Consider the following 22,908-nt stretch of genomic DNA (forward strand, 5'->3'; position numbering starts at 1 on the left):
AAATGAAGGGGAGCAATCTTCAGAGAACATTTTTTATACATTTCAGTTCAAAACCATCTGGGCCAGCGGCCTTGCCACTGGGAAATTATTTTAGAGCATCCAGAATCGCTTGTGTGGTGATGTCAGAATTCAAAGCTTCTCGAGCAGCCTCACTTAATTTAGGGAGTCTTAGACGCCCCAGCCAATCAGAAATGTTCCCCTTTGCTTTTGGCATGTATAACTCTGCATAATATTCCCTAAAACAATCATCTATACTTTTAGGATCAACAACTAATTCTCCGATCTTTGATTTAATCTTGTGAATGGCTCTACTAGCTTGCAAGACTCTTAAAGTGAAAGTCACGCCAAAAAGCAACCAAGGCTTTATTTGTGATTGAATATGAGTCAAACCTTTGTGTGAATACATAATTATGACGAAAGAGGCACTTTTAAGATTTACTGTAGTTTTGTTTTCGGACAAGCTAATTTTCAATGGAGTGCTGGGGCACTGGCACGCTAGCATCAAAATCTCTTTTTTTAAAACACTAAGAAGGCTCGACACAAGATGAAACTTTGCTCGTAGTATCACCGGGGTCTCTACACATGAACACCAGCATTGAGAACAATGTTTGTGTACACAGAGTTTACTAAAAAGAAGGTTTTTTTCACTCACTGCTGGAGCTGGATCTCCAGCCCGTCACTGTCATGGCAGACAAAAAGTGTCGATCCCTGAGTGCGACCTAACAGGCAGTTAGGTACGGACGCACTGAGATCCCTGAACTCCATTAAAAATGAGCTTGCCCGAAAACGAAACGAAGGTAAATCTTAAAAGTGTCCCTTTCATCGTAATTATGCATTTACAAGAAGGTTTGACTCATATTCAATCACAAATAAAGCCTCGGTTGCTTTTTGCCGAAAGTTTCACTTTAACTGTTGGGCCAATAATTTATCGGGCTTGTCCCCCAGCTCGAAATGTTTCTGCCTGATCTTAAACAACTGATCACATACCTAACTGGATAGGATAGTGTTATATTCATATTTAAGTTTAAGAATATTTTGTAAGGTGGAAGGGCTGGAGGAAGTCCTGTAGTCAAGTTCCAACTGTGATAGTTCAGTTTCCATTTCTGACAGTCGCTTCCGCCTTTCCTTTTTCAGTGAAGATTCAAAAGAGATTATGAGACCCAGACTCACAACTTTAAAAGTGTCCCACAAAGTGGAGCCTGTGACTTCCGAATTGTCATTTCTCTCCAGGAATTCTTAGATCTTAGTAGATATATATTGACAGAATGATGCATCGGAAAAAAATGATGGGTGGAGACACCAGGTGAACTGCTGTTTCTTATGATCAAGATCAAGGGCCAATGAAGTTGGAGAGTGGTCAGAAATTAAAATATAATGATATTTTGAGGCAATCACATTTGATATCAATTTAGAATCAATTAAAAAATAATCTATTCTTGAAAAGGAATTGTGCATTTGTGAGAAAAAAGAATAATCTCTATCTGTAGGATGTCCAAGCCTCCAAATATCAACTAGATTAGACATCTACTAGACATTATGCCATTCAATCAATTCCGTGGAGGAGGTAGACGACTGATTTAGCTGGGCTGACCTATCCAAATGGCTATCAAGCACACAGTTGAGGTCACCACCTACAATTAAATGTGTATCAGAGAGATCGGGTAGTGAGTTAAAAATCTTATGGAAGAAAGCTGGGTCATCAAAATTTGGTCCGTATACATTAAGGAGCGTAACATGAAATGAGTAAATGTAGCCAGTTACGAAATTAAACTGGCCATTTGGATCACTCACAGTAGAAACAGGCCTAAAAGGAACAGTCTACCGATCAAAATTGCCATTCCCCGGGCTTTACTGCAGAACGTGGACTGAAAAATCTGATTGGCCAGCTACATCTAAGTAACTTTTCCTTTGTGGGTCTTATATGTGTTTCTTGCAAATACACTACATCACTTTAGCTCGCTTGAGCACATGACCCAGGCCATGCACGTTCCAACTAGTAAAAGTGACCTGACCACCTGACGTAGGTGTACTAGGATGCATATGGATTTTGCATAGTAGCAGTGTACAAAGGTAATACCCTAATAAAATAATGATAAAGACAAGAGAAACACATGAAAACGAACAAGAACATCACCCTCCTGCCTCCCTCCCACTTTCCCAAACAAAGTGAGATTACAGACCCTACATACTCTCTTAGGGGCTGCCGGACCATACAGGAACAACTAACCGGCCACTAACTTAACACAGGGACCACGCACCCTCTCCACTAATGAGGATAAGTGCTTGTGAAAATCAGCAGTGAGAAATATGTTAACCTACCTTACAAACCGTCGTAAAAAAGTCCTGGTTGGTATACAAACAACTTAATAGTCACATACTGAAATACGCCATGTTGATGGGAAGTATTCAAGACCGAGTCTCTGCAAAAGCCTCAGCATCTTGCGGGGACGAAAAAACTTTGTGGTGCTGCTGGAGACCCGCAGCAGTGCTGGGAGGATGAAGCCGCTCCTCAAACCTGCATCTCGGAGTCCCTTGCAGACAGGATCAAATGCCTGGCGTTGCTTCATCACCTCCGCCGGGTAATCAGGAAAGAAGTGAACTGCTTTTCCTTTGTAGCGCAGAGGAAACTGCTGGCGGGTCAGTTGTCATATTTTCTCCTTCAGTTGAAAATGATGAATCCGCACTATCATAATGCGCGGGCATGCATCATCCTCGGAGTATCGTCTTCCCAGCCAATGAGCCTGGTCCACTTCCAGCAGCTTGGAAAAGTCACCGACGCCCAGCAGCTCAGGGATGAACTTTGCCACAAACTCCATTGAATGTCTGTTCTCGATTTTCTCAGGCAAGCCAACGGTTTTAATATTCTGCCGCCGGGAGCTGCCTCCAGGTTGGTTACTTTCAGGCGAAGTGCTTCATTGTACGACTGCATTTTCGTACATTTCTGATCAACGAGCGAGAGGCGGCGATCATACTCCGAGCTAGCATTTTCCACCTCCTGTATTCAGCTACCGAGACTCGCCAGCGTTGCCTGGGTGGATATCAAAGATGCCTTCAAGTCATTTAAAACGGTCAGTCATCGTCTTGCTCATACATCGTATTGCTGCGAAGAAGCTTGATTCCGACTCCAGATCAGACTCGTTAGCTCACTCCGGGGCTGCAGCAGCTAGCTCCGCTAGTTCCAGACATGGCTGGCCATCGGCCTTGTTTAAGGCTTTCTCTTCTCACTTAGATGAAAGTATCTGTGAGGCGAAACCGGGAAATTAGGTGAAATATTAAGTAAATGACCAAATTATTTCAAATGTGGAGAGGAGCCCTGGAAAAACACAACTACTCCATACAGTGCTCACTGGCGCCCCCCACACTGGTTGAATTTTTGGCTAAAAAGTTTCTGAATCGATTTCAAGTCACTGAATCGTGTCGAATCATATTGTTTTAAATGAACCAAGATTGTCCTTGAATCGTATGGGCAACTACAAATCATGATATGAATCGATTCGTTGTTAAAATGAATCGTTACAGCCCTATAATCTAGTGATTGAAACCAGCACAGTTCCCAGACCAGACCTCATGCAGACCCCAATACCAAATTCTGATCTTATGTTGTATACTGATGGCTTTTCCTCTCGTCCGTCTGATAACACATACTTAGCTGGATATGCTGTGGTGAATGACTGGAAAGCTATTGAAGCTAGGGGACTTCCTCATGGGACCTCGGCACAGGCTGCAGAGTTGTATGCTCTTATCAGAGCCTCCACACTAGCCAAGGACAAGGTGGCTACTATATACACTGACTCACTTTATGCTTTCTCAGCAGTATCAGACTGTCTTTTAGACAGATCAGGTTTCTTTGACCTCTGTGGAACATCAATGGACCTCCCTGCAACAAACACAGCTCACTACGTTGCCCTCCTTCAATGATGTTGCAGCGTTTCAAAACTGTGCTGATACTGAGGAAAAAAATTTATGGGTATGTAAAAGTTGTACACAAAATGCGGAGTCTGGCTTGTGGCTCCACCCCAATGGTTGGCCTGTTTGTCCTCGTTCACTCCACCATGTGCTATGACACACGGTCCAGGAAATGTAGGAAAAGTGTGGATAAATGAGGTAATTCGTTCACAATGGTTTGCACCAGGCATCACACAGGTTACACAAACTGCATGACATGACATGTCAGCAGACCAGGAGGAAAGGCAGTTCAATAAGACATGATCACCTGCCTCTGCTATCGGGGCCCTTTGTAAATATGCAAATAGATTTTGTACATGTGCCAAGTTGCCAAAATTACAAATACCTTCTGGTAATCACTGATATGTTTTCCAAATTGGTGGAAGCATATCCAACAAGAAGAGAGGATGCTAAAACAGTTGTGAAATGTCTGATAAAAGACCTGGTCCCTCGCTTTGGTGTACCAGTAGTAGGGTTGTAACGATACACGTATCGAAGCTGAAATCGCGACACTCAAATCCACGGACCTGTCTCGCTCTCTGAGAAGGCAGAATCGTGACACAAGTTCCAGTCCAGATCCAGCCCTATGAGCTGTAAGTAACACCACATTAACACCGCAGCGGTCTTTCGTCAATTCTCCGCTGTTGTTCGTTCACACAGAGCGAAACACCACTGTAAAGACGAACCGCTGCGTAATTCACACAGAAAGCCGGCGCTGCGGCTCCTAAAGAGACCTGACGGTACACGTCATGATGATGACGTGTGTGTGTTTTCAAGGGGTTTCCCCGGTGTCTCCCCTGTCAATCAAAACCGACAGAGACTTTCTTCCGGGGTAAAGTTCACTGAAATCTCGGTCCGGAGGGCTGACTGTCGCAGAGATTTTTTTTCATCAGAAACACTTGGTGAGGTAAAGTTTTTTTGCCGGTGACAGACGCAGGGCAGAAATGTGACGAGGAGTCTGTAGGACGGGCGGGAGGAAGGACGCTTCTCCACGTACAGTTACAGAGACAGTTACAGTTACTATGTTACCTTAGTTTGGTTCTGTGACGTTGTTTTGTGGGACATTTCTCTGTATTAAGTTGAGTGAGGGATCTGTGAAGTTAACAGACCATCAGATAGACACGCCCTCCAAATTCTGCATCTCTGATACTATCAGACAAGTATCATATACATAAGTTATTGAAATGTTACATTAATAAAATGTTTAATTTAGAAAGAAAAAAAAATTGAGGTTTGTATCGAATCGGGGTCAAAAATCGTGATACAAACCAAATCTTGAGTTTGGTGTATCGTTACAGCCCTAACCAGTAGGGATTTTTTTTATTGTTAAAATGATTTTAATCCAATTTCATTCAAATGTTTTGATATTTAGTAATACGTGCACTAATAATTTTTTCAAATTTGGACAGCTATACTTTAAAAATGTTGTTTATTAATTTCTTACAAAAAAATATTAAGGCAAATTGTTATGAGTAAGATCAACTCAGGGAATTGCAGCAGAAGATGACATCATGCTACCTTGTGATCGTGCTAATAACCTCTCCAAGAGAAGTGAGTCTGCATCCATATTAGAAGACCCTAACCCTAACCCTTTCAGTATGAGCAATTAAATAATATGCCTTAAGAAACCTAGATGATTATGGTGCGTTGATATATTGTATTAATCGGTTTGCCTAAGAATCTAATATATGCAGTGTTTTACATGATCCTTTTAAATGGGGTCTAGATGTTTTTTTTTTTTTATATACCTGTATATACCTGTCAATTCACCATACATGTCTGTTATGACCCTAGAGGTCATAAATGATTCCATTTGTCTGTTTTTAAAGGAGTCATCACCTGGTTTTTTACATATCCAGTCCCTCTTGGATCGGTTTGGATCAATTCTTAAAACTTATTAGAATTTTTTTTTTTTTTTTTTAAATCAAACATAGAGCTTGTTCTTACACTTTTTCATACCGGACTTTCTCACACAAGATCATGCGCGAGGTTTTGACCGGTCCGGATGTGCATTGTATTAATATGTAATGAGGCGAGCGTTGATTGGCCGCAGGAAGGACAGAGCCGGAATGGGGGGCGAGCCTGCATGCACACAGACTCCAAAACATAAACAGCCCCCTGTCATGGCGCACACACTAAATGACGAACCTTACAGAATTCGGGCATTTATGTACGAGCCGGAGTTGGAAACCGAACGGGAGAGTGAAGAGGCAGAGACAGTGGAAGAGACACGTTTACAGCAGGATGTCTCTGAATGGTAAATTCTTTTTTTTTCCTTCTTACTTTTCACACTCGTGTTTTACATGTAAGACCTGAGTTTTAATGCTGGCGGTCACGATGTATGGCGTGAAAATGACAGAGAAATAAGCAGATTCGGCGTGCTCACTCAGAAAGTCTGGCTGAGGACGGCTGTGAGCCGATGCAAGTAGCCTCCTGTGGTAACGTCACCACAGGAGCAGAGTCAAAATCTCGTGCTTTAGGAACGCGCACTATTGTGCTCTCTTCTTGTTCGGAAAAAGAGCCAAAGCGAAAAAAAATAAGCCACTTTCAAACTCCAGCTTTTCAGGCAAGTTTCAACTGAGGTCCAACACCAATATGCATGATTTAACGAGAGAAATTGCGATTTCCAGGTGATGACTTCTTTAATATCCCTCTTTTACCTGTATGAGTGTGTGAGATTGGTTGCAGGTGTGTCTGATTGTAGGTTGCCCTGTGGAGCTGATTGGCTGCTTTCCTGGAGCCATGGGTTTAAAGGCCGGCTCCTCCCCAGTTCCTGTGGGATCTCTCCTCCATTGTTCCAGACTGCCAGCATGCATGTTTGTGTACAATCCATGTTTGTTAATAAAACCATTTAAAAATGCTATTGCTGCTGGTGCTTAGAGGATGGGAAAGGGGGGAGTCTCACACTCTTGTTGCACCAGGGTTTCCCCTAGGCCCTGGTCGTAACAGTCTGTATGCTGAATTGTATGAAGATGTTAAAGTGTAATTGATTTAGTTATTAATATGAACGTAAGTGCATGCAGGTAATCCTGTCAAACCTTCCCGAAACCTAAATTGAAATTTGGTAAGATTAGTGTTGATCTCACAATCAAAAAGGCAGGATCTGTTGGGGAAGAAAAATAATATTTCTAGGACGTTATGTTTCCAAAAAATAGGGGGTCATATGTGTCTTGTACAGACATTAAGGTCTGGATAAAGACAGTGATGATTGCTGCAATCTTCTCATTATCTCTGCAACGTAGATACTCAAAGCTATTGTAGATATGTCTACAGAACAGATGTCTGGCGAACCAAGCCAAGGCTAAGCTAACTGTTTGTGTAAACCTTGTAAGGAGCCCTTCGATATATATCTATGTTTACAGACTGTTCACAAAAGTGTCTCTGACCTATTTTACCTCTTAGTCCTCTGGCCAAAGGGGAGAGATTCTGCATAACCCCCCTTGCTATGTTATTTCACAGATAACTATGTATGGAAGCACTTCCTCCTGAAGCTGTGGGATATATTTTGGACACCTGGGGAAGACTGGTTAGGATTTTCATGGCAGCACTCTGTGTAGACAGACGTGGTGTTACGTTGCTCCTCCAAGACCTTGTTTTATAAACTATCTCAACGTAAGCCATCGGTGTCTCTGAGTCTCTTTCATTTCTCCTTAATGGTCAAGTGAGCCAAATTTCAACAACAGACATAACTTTGTCTCAATGTCTACCTAATCTGGTCACAGCTCTGGTGATTAGGGCCGGGACTTTAACGCGTTAATTACGATTAATTAATCACACAAAAAATAACGCGTTAAAAAAATTTACGCATTTTAATCGCACTAATTTTTGCACCGCGGAACGTTCCTCACTGGATGAGTTTCAGGGGTACCGATTATACTGGAGCACCAACTAACGTTCATGCATAGCGTTCATGCAGTGTTGTATTTCTCAGTAGCGTGGTGGTAGCGTTGCTACTTTCTGAATGAAATAGCTTTTCAGTAGCTTAGCTCTTTTATTGACCAAGTAGCGCGGTAGCGTCTACACAAGCTACATTTTTATGAACACGTCTGAAGTTCAGCGCAGCGGAGCTTTCTGTTGCGGTCTGAAATGAAAGGATAAGTCGGTGATGCCACCGCCACACATGGCCGTGTATGTGGAGCCGACAGAAGCACTTCCGTATGACGGTGACACCACGGACTAATCCTTGCATACAACGTCTCTGCTGCCCGGGAATACAGACAGGTTAGCTTCAGTGAGTTACGTTACTTGATGGAAAGATGGCAGAGGGTGAGGAGGACGGAGACGAGTTGATCCCGAGGGATGCAAAAGACAAACTTGAATAATAAACAAATACAGTAACAGAGAAACATTACTCTGAATTGTTACTTTTGTCATTTTTAACCAGCACAGGATACAACAAAAATGCAATTTCTACAAAACCAAAGTATGGTGATAAGTCAAAATGATTAGCTTAAAATGTATGTAGATATAGCTACTACTACAGAGTGGGCTTAATAAAAATACCACTTTTGAAACTGCCAGTTATATGAGACACTGGTTGATGGATAGAGTACTTTATTAATCTCAAAGGGAAATTAAAGTGTTACAGCCACTTGACATAAATCAAAATCCAAAAACAATGAGGTAGGTAAAAGAAACAAATACAATTAAAAGCTGAATTATATACAATAACTAAATAGACTAACTCAAATATCAAATATAAATTATAAAGCTGAAACTAGAAGAATAGAGAACCTTAACGAAAACTACAACTATAATATACTATTTGCTGTTTAATTATGTTAATATGCTACAGTGTAGGACACTGTCCATTAGTGTAAGTCAGGTGGATATTGCTGTGGTAGCAAGGTGAATGTCTGTCCATGGATGTTAGAATTAAGTGTGCATTAATAGTTGAATAATAAAATATACAAAATAGTGAAAGCACAAATTCTTGTTTAATAAACAATTGAACATAACATTTTTGCCTGCTTATCTGTCTGATTGATAGTTTTATTGATCACTGAGATAGCTTTGACTTGGAATGAAGTTGTTCCAATATTAAAAAAAATAGCTTTGATGTAGTTAAGCTACTTTTGCCATTTTGCTGTAGCTTAGCTGGCTAGATTTCTCTGGGGAGTAGCTTTGGTGTAGTGAAGCTTCATTTAATGTAGAGTAACTTGTAGCTTAGCTCACTACTTTTTTCGTGTAGCTTGCCCAACACTGCGTTCATGACTTCAGACAACAACAATGAACGAAGAAGCAGATGAGACCGCTTTGGTTGGCCCCGTGGATGGGAAATTTTGTTTTAAAAAGCGGACGGATGGCAGTGTAGGAAAGAGCACGGTTGTGTGCAAATTATGCAAGAAGGAGTTCACGTATCACCGCAGTATATCAAGCCTCAGATATCACCTAAATGCTAAGCAACTATTTATTATGTTGTTGTTGCAACTGGCACTTTATGTTGAACTGTTTATTGTTTTGGCCAAGGTTATTTACACAGAGTTGGACTGAAATTGATTTGTTTAGATCAACTGTTGGTAAAGTCTGTTATGGCCTCTGAAGATAGATGTTTTCTAATAGTCAGGGTTTCCAATGTTCTGAATGTACTTGAAAGTATTGTGTTTTACTTAAAAAACAAAGTGTTATAGTTTACAGAAGATCTACCTACCTCTAGGCTACCTGAATCTCTGAAATGTATTCCTAAATAAGCTATTGCTACACTTTATGGCAAAAATTGCACTGGTCTGTTGCTCTTGAAAAAAAAAACCCAAACAATGTTTTGTTGCTTAAGCTTCTGTATTCAGTCATTATTCAATGGTATACTAAAATCCCTGTGAAAAAAATTGCTTCTCACTGTTCTCAGGTCAAATATTTGTATGCGATTAAAATGCAATTAATTTCGATTAATTAATAACAAAGCCTCTGATTAATTCGATTAATTTTTTTAATCGAGTCCCGGCCCTACTGGTGATAGATCGACAATGTAATCTTGGGTCTGGTAAACCATAAACCCCCTTTCTCCTTAAAGGCACAAAGTTTGCTAAATTTAATCTGGGCTTCCTTCCCTTCTCATAAAAGCTGTTTAACTATATAATGATACCTATTGAAAACTACAGGCTGTATTGTGAATTCAAAATAGGATTTAATGGTGTCTATCAAATGTGCTGATGAAGTAAGTTGGTCAGTCATCACAGCTAAAATGTCATTTGTGTAAAGCATTAGTTTGTGGTCCTGGCCAGTGTCCCCAACTCCCCTGATGCCATTTGTCATCATAGTACGAGCAATTACATTTGGAAAAAAAAACATAACATAAATAACAGGATCAGATTGAAACCTTGATGGCTCCATCTAGAAGGCCAAAAAATTGTAAAATAACACTGTTGGTTATTTATGTGGCCTTAATATGATATCTTAACCCACTTAGAAATGTATGGACCAAACCTTAACTGTGATAAGGTGGTGAAAAGAAAACCCATTCAACCTAATCAAAGGCCCTTTCGCCATCTATGGACAGTAGTTATTGGCATATCTTTAGTCCCTTTGTCAATATTTGAAATCTATACTGAGCAGTCTAATGGGTCTAAAAATAGATGGATATGCAAAATGTTCTATTCTCCTCAGGAATTAAAAGCTTTTAAGTCTAACTCCTCCTTGAACCGGCACCTTATCGTGGTGGAGGGGTTTGAACACCCGAATGATCCTAGGAGCTATGTTGTCCGGGGCTTAATGCCCCTGGTAGGGTCTCCCAAGGCAAACAGGTCCTAGGTGACGGGTCAGACTAAGATCGGTTCACAAGCCCCTAATGAAAGGAAAAACACCAAGGACGTTCACGTCGCCCGGATTGGCCGGGGCCCCACCCTGGAGCCAGTTCTGGGGTTGGGGCTCGCAGGCGAGCGCCTGGTGGGTGGGTCTTTGCCCACGGGACCCGGCCGGGCACAGCCCGAACGAGCAACATGGGCCCGCCATCCCGTGGGCTCACCACTCGCGGGAGGGTTAGGAAGGGGCCGGTGCAGTGGGATATGGGTGTCAGTCGTGGGCGGGGGCCCCGGCGACCCAATCCCCCGATGGTGACTCTAGCCATGGGGAAATGGAATGTCACCTCGCTGGGGGGGAAAGAGCCTGAGCTGGTGCGGGAGGTTGAGCGGTACCGGCTACAAATAGTCGGGCTCACCTCCACGCACAGTCTGGGCTCTGGAACCCAACTCCTTGAGAGAGGCTGGACTCTCTTCTGTTCTGGAGTTGCCCACGGTGTGTTACCTGGAGGGGTGAGATTGGGAGGAACGGCCTCCCCGATCTGAACCCGAGTGGTGTTTTGTTACTGGACTTCTGTGCTAGTCACAGTTTGTCCATAACGAACACCATGTTCAAGCATAAGGGTGTCCATATGTGCACGTGGCACCAGGACACCCTAGGTCGGAGGTCAATGATCGACTTTGTGGTCATGTCATCTGACCTCCGGCCGTATGTCTTGGACACTCGGGTGAAGAGAGGGGCTGAGCTGTCAACTGATCACCACCTGGTGGTGAGTTGGATCCGCTGGCAGGGGAGGAAGCTGGACAGACCTAGCAGACCCAAACGTATTGTGAGGGTCTGCTGGGAACGTCTGGCGGAACCCTCTGTCAGGGAGATCTTGACAGAGGGTTCCGCCTGGCTGGCCCGGCGGACTCCTGAGGCAGCTGACGGGTACCGGCAGGCCAAGCGTGCGGCAGCACGGGCAGTCGCGGAAGCAAAAACTCGGGTCTGGGAAGAGTTCGGGGAGGCCATGGAGGAGGACTACCGGTCGGCCTTGAAGAAATTCTGGCAAACCATCCGGCGCCTCAGGAGGGGGAAGCAGTCTTCCACCAACACTGTTTACAGTGGAGGTGGGGAGCTGTTGACCTCAACTGGGGACATCGTCAGGCGGTGGAAGGAATACTTTGAGGATCTCCTTAATCCAACTGACACGCCTTCCATAGAGGAAGCAGAGGCTGGGGACTCAGAGGTTGACCCATTCATCACCCAGGCCGAAGTCGCTGAGGTAGTCCGGAAGCTCCTCAGTGGCAAAGCACCGGGGGTGGATGAGATCCGCCCTGAGTACCTCAAGTCTCTGGATGTTGTGGGGCTGTCTTGGCTGACACGTCTCTGCAACATCGCGTGGCAGTCGGGGACAGTGCCTCTGGACTGGCAGACCGGGGTGGTGGTCCCCCTATTCAAAAAGGGGGACCGGAGGGTGTGTTCCAACTATCGGGGGATCACACTACTCAGCCTCCCTCGGAAAGTCTATTCCAGGATACTGGAGAGGAGAATTCGGCCGATAGTCGAACCTCGGATCCAGGAGGAACAATGCGGTTTTCGTCCTGGCCGTGGAACACTGGACCAGCTCTATGCCCTCCGCAGGGTGCTCGAGGGTTCATGGGAGTTTGCCCAACCAGTCCACATGTGTTTTGTGGACTTGGAGAAAGCATTCAACCGTGTCCCTAGTGGCATTCTGTGGGAGGTGTTCCGGGAGTACGCGGTTGGAGGCCCTCTGTTAAGGGCTGTACGGTCCTTGTACGACCAGAGCAGGAGCTTGGTTCGCATTGCCGGCAGTAAGTCAGACCTGTTCCCGGTGCATGTTGGACTATGGCAGGGCTGCCCTTTGTCACCGGTTCTGTTCATTATTTTCATGGACAGAATCTCTAGGCGCAGCCACGGGCCGGAGGGGATCTGGTTCAGGAGCCACTGGATTTCATCTCTGCTTTTCGCGGATGATGTGGTCTTGTTGGCTCCTTCGAGCCAGGACCTCCAGCATGTCCTGGGGCGGTTTGCAGCCGAGTGTGAAGCGGCTGGGATGAGAATCAGCACCTCCAAATCCGAGGATATGGTTCTCGATCGGAAAAAGGTGGCTTGCTCCCTCCGGGTTGGGGGAGAGTTCCTGCCTCAAGTGGAGGAGTTTAAGTATCTTGGGGTCTTGTTCACGAGTGAGGGAAGGATGGAGCGTGAGATTGACAGGCGGATCGGTGCAGCAGCCGCAGTAATGCGGTCGTTGTATCGGTCTGTCGTGGTGAAGAGAGAGCTGAGCCGAAAGGCGAAGCTCTCGATTTACCAGTCAATCTACGTTCCTACCCTCACCTATGGCCATGAACTTTGGGTCATGACCGAAAGAATAAGATCCCGGATACAAGCGGCCGAAATGAGTTTCCTCCACAGGGTGGCAGGGCGCTCCCTTAGAGATAGGGTGAAGAGCTCTGTCACCCGGGAGGGGCTCGGAGTAGAGCCGCTGCTCCTCCACATCGAGAGGAGCCAGCTGAGGTGGCTCGGGCATCTGTTTCGGATGCCCCCGGGACGCCTCCCTCGGGAGGTTTTCCTGGCATGTCCCACCGGGAGGAGACCCCGAGGAAGACCCAGGACACGCTGGTGTGACTATGTCACTCAGCTGGCCTGGGAACGCCTTGGGATCCCCCCCGGAAGAGCTGGAGGCAGTGTCCGGGGAGAGGGAAGTCTGGGTGTCCCTGCTCAGGCAGCTGCCCTCTCGACCCGGCCCCGGATAAGCGGACGAAAATGGATGGATGGATGGATGGATGGACTAATTCAAACATTAGTTGCACCTGTCCGTGCTCAAAAGCCTCCTGATAGATATTAATACTATTCCACACACAATCCGATAGTGATTTCTCAGTATTACAGGCTTTCAATAGCTTGGAAAGATCATTGATATATCCTTTGTCTGATGCCATTACTGACCCCGAATGGGGCTGAGACGCTATTCCCCCATTCAACTTGCATAGTTTGGTGGGCATAGCAGTATGCTAGAATTCACACAATATATTTCAGCTACCCTCTCTGGTTCTGTTTAGTATAACAACTTTTTATGCTTATCATGGTCAAAAGCTTTGGAGGCAGCAATGAAGCTCATAAGTAATGATGAGGTTTGGTCTATATATTTGCTATATATTTTAGATATTCTTTCAAGACAATTGGCACATATCAGTACCATGATCAGCTTTAAAACTAACACTTCTTTACAACAATCCACAGAATACACTTAGCAGCGTCTCAGAGATTGAGTGGGCCCTCATGATTTGCTAATTTTTACAAATGAAGCTGTCTTATACTCAAAGACAGAACCTCGTCTGGGTTTACCTGACTTAAAAGCTACATGATCTTCTGCCACCTAAGCCTGATGTATTGGTGCAACCCTAATATATATACATCCTGATATATCAAGATGTTACTTATTGACACCATAATAATATTTTGAGTAATACATTTTTATTTTACATATCGGCCTTATATACTGGTAGACAAATCTTAATGTGGGTTAGATCCTTACACTCTTGAAACTCTCGACACTCGGGTGTACAGTCTCCTTCACACCTGAACCATATCACTTGCTGCCAGTAGTTCCTCAAAGGATGCATATTAGTTTAATGTCAGTGGGATCGACCACAAGCACACAGCTTGAAGCCTTGCACAATAGATTTGCAATATTACGTGATCAAAGGTAGGGCAAGTAGTAAATGTTTTCCATATGGCCTGCTACAACAACTGCAGATGTAAATGTGCACAAATCCTCTGATGTCAGCTTTAATGTTATATTATATACAAATTCAGTTTTCATTTTTTTGTCAGGCTTTGTAAACAGAAAATACTGGAAAAAACACAAATTTCTTCACTTTTATTTTTATATTTCCACTGTTAAAATGTAGGTTTTTTTTTATGTTTTAACAGTTTATTTAAATTCAATTCTACTTCATTTATTACCTGATGTGATCTCCAAAGGGCTACGACAAATATGCTATGTGTCAATTTCTCTGTGTGTGTATGTGAGGCTCACCTAATAGTATGATGATACAGATGAGGATGGCGATGATGGCTCCAGTGCCTAGTCCAGCAGCAATAATTCGCTCCATGTCCACACAGTCTCCATGGTGATCACACTGGCAGACCTTGACTTTCAAGTAGGATGTGTTGGACATGGGCAGGTTTCCAGAGTCTGTGATCATGATGGGAACCTTGTAGATCCCACTGGCTAGAGAACCAATCCGCAGTCGAAGCTGGGCATATTCACCTGGGGGTGAGATCACATGGAGATGGAGGAATATAATAGATTCTTATTGAAAGATTGACATTATTGTTGAGCTTGGGCATACACATCAGGGGTAAAGATTCTATACTAAAGGTTCTCTTTGTGACTTCTTCCGGAGATTCAGACCCCCAGACCTTGTGGTCTTCTTCAATGAATGGAACTTGTTCAATTGTCATTATACATTTGAACTTTGGTTTTCATCTTTCTTTCATCTGTTTGCTCACATCATCAACAGGGAAGATGTCAACGATCATTAACCAGGACTCAGTGGAAGACTGTACATCTGACACCAGAGACTTTCTTTAACACAGACAGAAGTTACCATCTCTACCCACATATGATTGCTTGTTATCATATCTGAGTCAGTTTCATTAGCTGAGAAAGACTCTAAGCTTATCTTCAACATGTCTCAAGTTAACTTTCAACTCAAGTTTAAATTCAATTTCAAGTCAATCTGAACATCTTTAAACATTTTGTTTTCAAAACTGTATATGCTGTCACAAGCCAAAAGATCACAAAGCTGAGATCATGTCTTTTCATTGCAATACAAATACAGTTTTAAATGGCTCACTTTAGTGATTGAAGTCTGACTTGGTCCAAGCCAACTCACAAGTGGCATCTTACACAGAAAACTATTTACTTGACCTAAAGTTCACTATACCTGGAGTCACAATACATTATGATGAAAATCAAGTCTGGGCCTCTTCTAGCCTACTAGATTAGATTGGACTGGTAGAAATAATAGGTGGGCAACTTTGGCAGTATAACCACCAAAACAACCTCAGAAAAACATAATATTTGGTATATATAGTCTTTGAGTGACCCTCAAGCATCCTGGAAAATGAATCCCAAAAATTGTGAGCATGAAGTGAGTTTTTGAAAAAAATTCTAATTGACCGTCCCTACAATTGGCAGCTAATTCAAAACCCACCAAAACAACGCATAAAAGCATGAAATTTGGTATATATACACTCTTTGGGTGTCCCTAAGGCACCCTGGAAAATGAATCCCAAAAATTGCAAACAGGAAATGACCTTTTGAAGAAATAAAAAATGGCCGCCCACAGAATTGACAGCTAATTGAAAGCCCAGCAAAAACACCTTAGCAAAGGAAAGTAATACAAAATGGCTAACTATGTATCATCTGTTACAAAGAACACACCATGCACCTCAAGCAGATCATATCAAACCATAAAACAGGCCTATACAGTACATCTATTCACATCCTCCAGTACATTGGCACAGTGCTGTGCAAGGCAACCCTGCATTCATGCATCGGCACTTTTGAGAGCATAGAGGCTCAGTTTTGCTCATTTAAAAAGTTCTCTACATACTTAGACTTCTCATTATTGATCCTTTTGGGATGACTCCCGCAAGGAAATTGGATTTCCAGCAGCTTACAAATAGAGAAAGAGGTATAAAACTAAATATAGAAAGTAAACAATAGACAGTAAACAGTGAACTCTTAGCTTAATATAGAAAGTAGACAATAAATAAACAGAGATACTCTTAGCTATACATGTATAAATATAAAGTAGAGATAAGAATAAAAGTAAGATGAAATAAAATTCCCGGAAAATAAAATAAATAAGACAAATGTAGAGAAATGTATAGAGGATGAATATAGATAAATAGAGATATATATATATATAGGACTGTATATGGCAATTAAATTAAATTATTGCACATTAAGTGGTGGATCAGGTTATTGCACAGGTATGTATGAGTAGATTATTAATTATTAATTAATTGCACAGTGCTACCACTGCCTCCCTTTTGTCCTCTTTACCCTATTTCTTCTATTTCCTCCTCCTGTCCCCGAGTGAGAAGTAGTAAAGTGTGATAGCATGAGGGACAGCGGAGTTCTTAAGTCTGTATGTCCTACACTTGGGAAGGAGCAACCTGCCACTGAACAGGCTCCTCTGGTTGCTGATGACAGTGTGCAGGGGGTGGCTGGCATTGTCAATAATGTCCAGCAGTTTGTCCAGTGTCCTCCTCTCTGCCACGACACCAGTGAGTTAGGCTGCTTCTGGTAAAAGTGTCCATAAAAGTGTCCAAGAATCATCTATTTTAGTCCATCCATATTTTGCTGGGGAAGGCACCAACTGAATAGTCTGCAGACATTTGGACCAAATGCTGGCTTGGCACACTGCTCGGCTAGAATGCTTTAGCAGTGCAGCCTGTGTGGGAGGGATATTTTCCATTGACAGATATTTTTGTGAAAACAAGTCCTTCCTGAGATCATTGAATTTTCCAAGGTCAGTTGTTTTATCGTAAAGAACACGTGTACCGATCAAGCACTGCAAAAATGTTTGATTTCTGGCTAAGCAGTTGAAAAGGACATGCAGTCATGCCAATGAATACATCTGTTGCCTCTGGAAATGATTTCCATGAAGCCCATGCTGACTTTTTGCCTTTAACTTGAAACTGAGAGGTTATATCACAACCTGTGAATGCATGGAAACCTGGGATAGCCAAACATGTGTCCTTCCTGAGGATTTTGAAAATACTATTGATGTGTATTTCTTTACAGTTTTGCCCCATACCAAAAGCAACCCACGTATAGATGTATGGGTAGTTGTCAAGAAGCTGTCCAAAAACCCCAAGAAGAATTAACACAATGTCTGTATCCGTTGTTCTTACTACAATTCCCTGCACACCTTTTAGTAGAGCATCCATTTAATGGATGCATTCTCTTGTGTTGGCCTCCTCATGGTTACACTCTGGCATTGAAGTTGAATGACCAGATGAGAGAACATGTCTACCTTTGGTGGCATACACTTCCTTTCCTTGTTCAAATGGTGTTGACTTGATACTCTCAGCAACTGTCAGAAGGTTGCAGGACAGGGGAAGTTTGGTTTGGGAGCAAAAATAACTTAATTTAGGCATCATCATTATTAGCGTGTCTTACTGAGTCTACATTTACTAATGCTAATGCTAACATTGGCATAACATTATGTCAGTGAGTTGTGTCCCAATGTATGGCGTTATCTCTGCTCACATAAACATTTTATCGATAAACTACTCTTTCAATGTTATAGATGAGTTCTCATAAAAGTTTTGAAAACCATTTATGTTTGTATTTTACAAATAATTCCCCACTCAGATGAGGATCCATTTTTTTAACTATTTGTTACTCTTTAAAGCTGTTTAAAGCCATGTAACATTATTTTCATGGAATACATTACTCATATTATTTAATAATGGCTTTTTTTTATTAACTTAATGAGTACCTAGCAATACATCCAAGTTAGAATGAATAAAAATGTACATTAAGTTCCATGTACTTATATACATACTATATAAATTCACTGATACCTCTTATTCTAATTCCAGAGACGCTCATCGAGGCAAGGTGGTGATTGTCAGAGGGAAAGGTAAGTCATACAGCCTATACTACAGGTCATTCTAAGACAATAAAAGATGTGAATATTTTCAAGTTACTTACATAAATCACACTATTTGCCCCATTAAAAAATCCTGATCAGCCGAAGAGATTAAATGACTGTGTCTGCTTAACATAACTACCATCCTCATCTCTCATTTGATGTTGTTCAAGTAGTTGAGAAATTAGTAGAAGAAAGATAAACAGGACCTATCCTGTCTCTGTCCTTACTTTCTTTGCAAAAGGGAAAATGCAGCATGAGCTCCAGAAGTGACCAGGAAGTTGCTGTGATGTATTGTGGGGTTGTTAGTTTCAACAACTTCACTGCAGGCCTTCACTCAATAATGCTCTCACTGCTGGTAATACCCTTTCCTCTTCTCACACACATCCAAACACATATTGACACATGATATGATTCATTTACTCAGTGGTGTGAAATATTTTCGATTTGATCTTAAGTTTGGTGTGTGTTGGGAAGATGGCAGATAACAACATTTGATTAAATATGCAATTCTTAATTAAGTGCCTGTCTTATACACAAATAAGTCTTGTGCCTCCGCGCTGGCGATAGCGCAGGGTCAATGAGCACACAATCTGGATGTTTATAACAAACTAGAATATATGAAGTTATATTCTCAACTTTGAAGAAAATATACACTACATTATATTTAAAAAATCAAATCTTCACTACATATGTTATATGCATCTGAACACACATGAATGTCAACTTCAAAATAACATCTGCACAAAAGCGTACAACCACCTTGAGGTATTTCTAGTTATTGTCTTGTATTGTGATAGGCCATGTGCAATTTATTGCCACACACACACACTCACTGATATCGACAGGTGACCAGGCTGTTCACAACCATCAGGAGCAAAGGACACTTCAACATGTTGACAGGAGGAGTCAGGGATTGAACCATCTGATTGGACGACCACTCATCCCCCTGAGCCTCAGCCTCCCCGATTCTTATTTTCATGCAGCTATATGCTAAGAAAAACAGCGTATGAATATTATATTCCATTTCTGTCAGGTCCCCTATATGGACTAAATACCACTAAATATGACTGGACTTTGATATCAAACTGTTTTAAGATTTTTGCATCAGCTCCCCCTGAATTACACAGAAGTACAGTATATGATAAGGCTTATGCTTGTCTTGGAGAGATGTTACAGAGATGGTATATTTGGCCTATGTATGTGTGTTATGTATGTGTAACTGCCTGTTTATTTCTGAATATTTTTTTACACTGGTAACTGCTAATGATGAGAAATTTGCTCATATTTTTTGCAGCCCAAGCATTGGAACAAGGTTTAAGGCAGAGAACAGGCACCCAACGGCGAGACAAGTCTACCATTAGTATATCAACTGCAATATATAGGACAAGATAATGGTCAATGTTATCCACTATCCCTAACATTATTATGGAGAACTGTAAGTGTAGATAAATCTTTGAAAGCATTGGCAGAAAAGTCTAAGCATTTTGCTCCAAGAGCTGGAAATACAGACAAGTCATCAGTTACAACTCACATGGGCCTCTCAACTGGCTGGCTTTCACACAAGACTTCTGCCACACATCTGACGCGGTAGATTTGCAAATGTGTGTGGTGATTTGTGTGATTCTTTTTCAGCGTCCCATGATGCAAAAAGCAACGTGAAGCGAAGTTCTTAACCGTTGTACTACCGTCACGATCATGCTCGCCTGCCAGTATTTATACTATATAAGATATATCCCGCTGCCTGGGTAGCTGGCTAATATGACGAAAGTAGAGCAGCTATTGTTCTACTTTATGCTGATTGTAATGAAAAGTGCGGGCGCTCGTGTATTGAAAGTCGTCATAAAATAAAGGGCACCACCACATTTAACAGCCTGGAGGACGGAAGTAGATAAACCCAGTAGAAAGAGTGCCCGCCCGTATGCGACGCTCCTTGAAGTACAGCGAAGGCACCCGCAAAGAAGCTGGGATAATCTGATTGGTCAACAGTAGCCGGCCTTCTATTGGTTGACAGTGTTGATACACAAGAAAAATACGTGAGCAGAGGAGAGATCCGAGAGCAGAACTTGACCTGTGAGCAGGTGTGTGTTCTGAGTGCGTGCACTTAGATCTGAGCGCGCAGAGGGCACATTTGAATGGGAGCGAAATTGTTGTGTTCAAGAAGGAGAAATGTGAGCACAGGCATGTGATTTTTGACTTCAAGCAGACATTTTGAAAGAAAGCAGAAGACATTTAAATGCAAGCACAAAATGTGAGCATTAGGAGAAAAAATCTGAGCATGCGAAGGAGCTGTGTCACTGAAAAGGAATGAAATCATGCTCTGAAACTGAAAATCTACGCTCTTGATTAATGACAGGATTCTACTTCCATAAAGTTCCAGGTGATTACTGGCAGTTTGGAGGAGGATTCTTCCTTATCTGCTGCATTGTCACTTCTGATACAGATTCATTGAACTTCTGTGGTATGTTTTGATTTTACTTAATAGTACACTGTATATTCAGTGTTCTAAATCAAGAATATAATGCTTGTCCACAAATACTACAAATATTATCAGAACTACAGTCTACAGAGCCCCCAACGGTCAGGAGAATATCAGGAGAATATAACTGAATTGGAAATACAAGCTAAAACACAACAGACCACAACCACCTCAGCCCAAAAGCTCTCCACCTGTTTCAGAGGTGAAATCATGACCTCATGATGAGAGTTGTGTTAACAGAAAAGATACACATATGGAGAAATAGAATTTTTTTCAGTGTTTTTCAATTCCTCCTGGGGGGCTCTGAAGGACTGTTTGTGAATAATTGGTTGATATTGTAAATTTACAACTCAGTACCTTAAATAAAGGATTTTTAGAATCAACAGTGGTGTGTATTTCATTTGTTATTAAGTTCCCCACCCTACTTTAATTGAAACAGTGAAAATATTTAGGGTTTTTGGTTTGATCATAATTAAGGAAAAAACTGTAGAATAACGATACTTTTCTGCAGAACTCTTAGCATTGTCCCTTTATTCAAAGTGTTTGTAATAATTTAGCAAAAATCTGTAAAATAAAGGTATTTTTCTGCAGAGCATTTAATGAACATTTCTGTAAAAGTAATGTTTCTCAACTTTAACATAAAGTGGGGGGGCCAATGGTCCCCTGCCCCCCCCTGTTCCGGCGCCCCTGGTTCAAATGTCTCCATATATCAACTAAGTTTAAATCTTTCATGAAATAATGTAGTATTTTCCTAGATCTTGTATGACTGTTGTCCATCCCAAGAGATCTGTCGTTTTTTTTAGTTTTTTTTTTTAACTAGGACACAATTAAAGTCTCCAGCTATAATGTGCTTACCTGGCAATGATGATATTCTGAGAAATAAGTCATTGTAAAACTTATCGTTATCATTGTTTGGTCCATAAACATTTATCAAGTTAAGCTCAGATGAGAGAAGACGACCCTGTGCAATTAAAAATCTGCCACCAGGATCCTGAGTTACTCTATCAATCTCTAATGGAATAGATTTGTGTATTAGTGTCAAAACACCTCTAGAGTTAGTGGAATAGGAAGAAGAGTAAACCTGTCCCGGTCATAGATGTTTCATTCGCCAGTAGGTGTGTTTCTTGTTAGAACACTACCTTGGCTTTCAGCTGTTTTATTCTATTCATAACCTCTTTTATTTTGATAAGTTTTTGAAGGCCGCGACAGTTCTGAACAAGCCTGATTTGAACACAACCCCTCCCCCTTATCATTCTCCCTCCAAATACTTAGAACAGGTCCACATCATAACGAGGAACCATTCTGCAAACTCTCTTAACAACTCTTACTCAAATTGCTTGTTGATTGAAAATACAATCCGCAATACTTATCTCAGATAAAAGCCTACAAACATTTACACGTAGGCCTTCTTTATGTCAAAAAGTAAAATAAAAATATGAAACAAAAAAATAAATAAATCAAAAAAAGATTAAAAATAATAATATTTGAACGTATCTTTAGGCAATGACGCCATTTAAACCTCATTTCCCTTTTAAATGACTTCAATTTTTACTTTTGTACATCATGGCATGATGAAATGATGGAAAAATAGTAAGTAAATAAATAGCTGTAGTACTTATCAGGATTTTTGGTGTCAGTATTTTCAGTCCGTTCTTTAAATGAAACGTAAAATTGTCAATATAATTTGCCATGAATGTAACGTAAAACAGAGTAGATAGTTGTGAAGATATGTTTTCTTGACCTACTCAAATCTCTTCATCTCAGGGTGACGATCCATTCATCTCCTCTGTGTATTTTTCCACATCTGCAGGTGTGTCAAAGACATTCCTCTTCTCCCCTATGGTCAGCAGAAGTCTGGCGGGGAAGATGATCCAATGTTTCATGATTCCCTTGTCTCGCAGTTTCTTCCTCATGCCGTCGTACTGTCTCTGTTGTCTGTAAACGTCTGCTGAAAGGTCCGGGGGGAATCTTATTTTGTTTTCCTTGCAGGTCACCTCTTTTTTTGCTCTCGCAGCTCTCAGGATATTTTCAGTGTCTTTGTAGTTTAAGCATTTCACAATAAACGCTCTG

The 22,908-nt window shown here is 41.9% G+C and overlaps 1 protein-coding gene across 1 annotated transcript in view; it reads right to left on the reverse strand.

Annotated features, from left to right (window-relative positions):
• LOC115591395 (cadherin-2-like) overlaps positions 1-22,908 on the reverse strand; it is a 147,695-nt gene that overhangs the window by 28,048 nt on the left and 96,739 nt on the right. The window contains exon 13 of the mRNA XM_030433389.1: positions 14,723-14,956. Within this exon, the coding sequence (XP_030289249.1) occupies positions 14,723-14,956 (234 nt within the window). The remainder of the gene's footprint in view (positions 1-14,722; positions 14,957-22,908) is intronic.

Source organism: Sparus aurata, chromosome 11, assembly GCF_900880675.1.
Source record: "Sparus aurata chromosome 11, fSpaAur1.1, whole genome shotgun sequence".
In the NCBI taxonomy this organism is placed as follows: domain Eukaryota; kingdom Metazoa; phylum Chordata; class Actinopteri; order Spariformes; family Sparidae; genus Sparus; species Sparus aurata.